Source organism: Rhagoletis zephyria, unplaced genomic scaffold (assembly GCF_001687245.7).
Source record: "Rhagoletis zephyria isolate East Lansing unplaced genomic scaffold, Rhagoletis_zephyria_1.1 Rzeph_scaffold_00625, whole genome shotgun sequence".
Taxonomy (NCBI): domain Eukaryota; kingdom Metazoa; phylum Arthropoda; class Insecta; order Diptera; family Tephritidae; genus Rhagoletis; species Rhagoletis zephyria.
The window spans coordinates 3,131-5,261 of NW_016157709.1; the positions used below are offsets into that span (position 1 = coordinate 3,131).

The 2,131-nt window shown below is 48.3% G+C and overlaps 1 protein-coding gene across 1 annotated transcript in view; it reads right to left on the bottom strand.

The window, feature by feature from the left end:
• The window catches only part of LOC108360771 (uncharacterized), an 8,756-nt gene that overhangs the window by 1,378 nt on the left and 5,247 nt on the right, over positions 1-2,131 (bottom strand). The window contains exon 2 of the mRNA XM_017613198.1: positions 5-2,131. This exon is cut by the window's right edge and continues 1 nt beyond it. Within this exon, the coding sequence (XP_017468687.1) occupies positions 5-2,131 (2,127 nt within the window). The remainder of the gene's footprint in view (positions 1-4) is intronic.

Below are 2,131 nucleotides of genomic sequence, written 5' to 3' on the forward strand. Positions count from 1 at the left end.
AGGCAAATATTCCGTGGTCCACCGTTTCCACAAGCGATCTTTGAGATTCTGCGCTATTCGCCACTGCTTCCTCAGACAAATTTTCTCATCGACCGGATGCGGGGTTTGAGTTGAGTTAACGCACCCGATCAGAAAGTGGTTCGGTGTGAGTGGCTCATCGTCTTCGTGTGACAAAGGCAAGTCCGTTAGCGGGCGGGAGTTTATAATACTCTCAGCTTCAATGAGTACAGATTGTAGGGTGTCGACTCTCGGCGCCACTTCACGCAGCGTATGACTCAGCAAGGACTTCACGATTCTAATCAGCCGCTCCCAACAGCCACCAGCGCTGGGGTTGGACGGGCAATTAAATTTCCAATCTATATATCTATTTGCGGCCTCTGCTTGTATGCGGTCGGTGTCGAATAGTTGTTCAGCGTTTTTCAACTCCTTTTGGGCACCGATGAAATTCGTGCCGTTATCACTCCTGATTCTCACGGGGGTGCCACGACGATTAATAAAATTCCGTAGGCACAGAATGAACGCATCCGTTGAGAGGTTTTCGGCTAACTCAATGTGCGCTGCCCTCACGGTCAAGCAGGTGAAGATGACACCCCACCTTTTCTCCCTTCGTCTCCTTACTGTAACATTAAACGGTCCAAATAAGTCAACGCCAGTATACGAAAATGGGCGGACATACGGGGTTAAGCGATCAGGTGGAAGTTGTCCCATCATTGGCAAGACGGGGCTAGCTTTATTTATTTTGCATTTTAAACAGTTTCGTTGTACCTTCTTTAAGAGTGTCTTTATGTGCGGAATCCAGAATCTCTGTCTTACGGCGTTGATTGTGACTGCCGTATTCTGGTGGTGGTTCTGTTCGTGGTAGTGTTGGACGATCAGTGCTGCGACAACATGATTTGACGGCAACAGAATCGGTCTGCGAGCGTCGAATGGTAGGCATGTGGCCTCGTCAATGCGGCCGTTCAGTCGCAAGAGGCCGTCCTCGTCTAGATAGGGTGTGAGGCCATACACACCACTTTGCCGGGGTAACTTGCGTGATGAGGAAAGCTGTTCGATCTCGCTTGCGAAGCACTCTTGCTGTACCTGTTTGCTCACTATACGCTCTGCCTGGTCGATTTCAGCAGCAGTTAAGGTCTTCGACAGATGTACGTCAACGGGAACCGATTTCCTCCGGAATAAAAGTTGGACTCGTATGACCCAGGCGACAGTACGTTTCAGCTTTAAATATGAGTTAAATTTAGTAAAATCTATTAGAGTTCTACTTGCCTGACAATATAGTATATAACTCGTTTCAACTTCTTCCAGAAGTCCGCTGGAACGCTCGATAATGGTGGACGGCCAATGCTCTTCATCGTTCTTCAGGAAGTCTGGGCCTTTAATCCAGTGACAGTTTTTATCGAACCTAGGTGGATTTTGCGGCCGCGTAGCGGCATCTGCAGGTTTGATGTTTGTGGGTACCCAGCGCCACTGCTCAGGGGAAGTTGCACTTACAATCTCAGAGATTCGGTGGCCCACGAAGGGTTTGTATTTTCTCTCTGAAGAGTGGACCCATTGTAAGACCGTTTGTGAGTCGCTCCAAAACAAAACGCGACTGATTTTAAATTCGTGATTGTTGACAAGCAGTTTACTTAGCCTTGTCCCTAGAACTGCGGCTTGCAGTTCAAGTCGTGGTATAGACAGAAGCCTCTTCGGCGCGGTGCGTGTTTTACCCATGACGAACGTTACGTCAACTGAACTGTCATACACCACTCGGAAATAGCCCACCGCTGCAAAGGCTGCCTGGCTGGCATCGGCGAAAATATGCAACTCAATTCTGCTGCTGTGCGAAATATTGGGTGAGTAGTATCTTGGTACTTGAAACTCTTTGATATTCGGGAACTCCTTCCACCAGCGGGACCATCTTGCAGCCAATTCAGCATCTAACTTCTCGTCCCATCCAATGCCTAGTCTCCAAGTGTCTTGTATTATGATTTTCGTAGTTATCAAATAGTTCGCTAGTAGCCCAAATGGGTCGAAGACTGCCATCACTATGCCCAGTAGTTCTCTTTTTGTCGGAGCGCGAATTCCCTCTAGCACTGGCTGCGGTACGCGATGGAATTTTGTATGGAACTCGAAAGTATCGTCTCTGGTATTC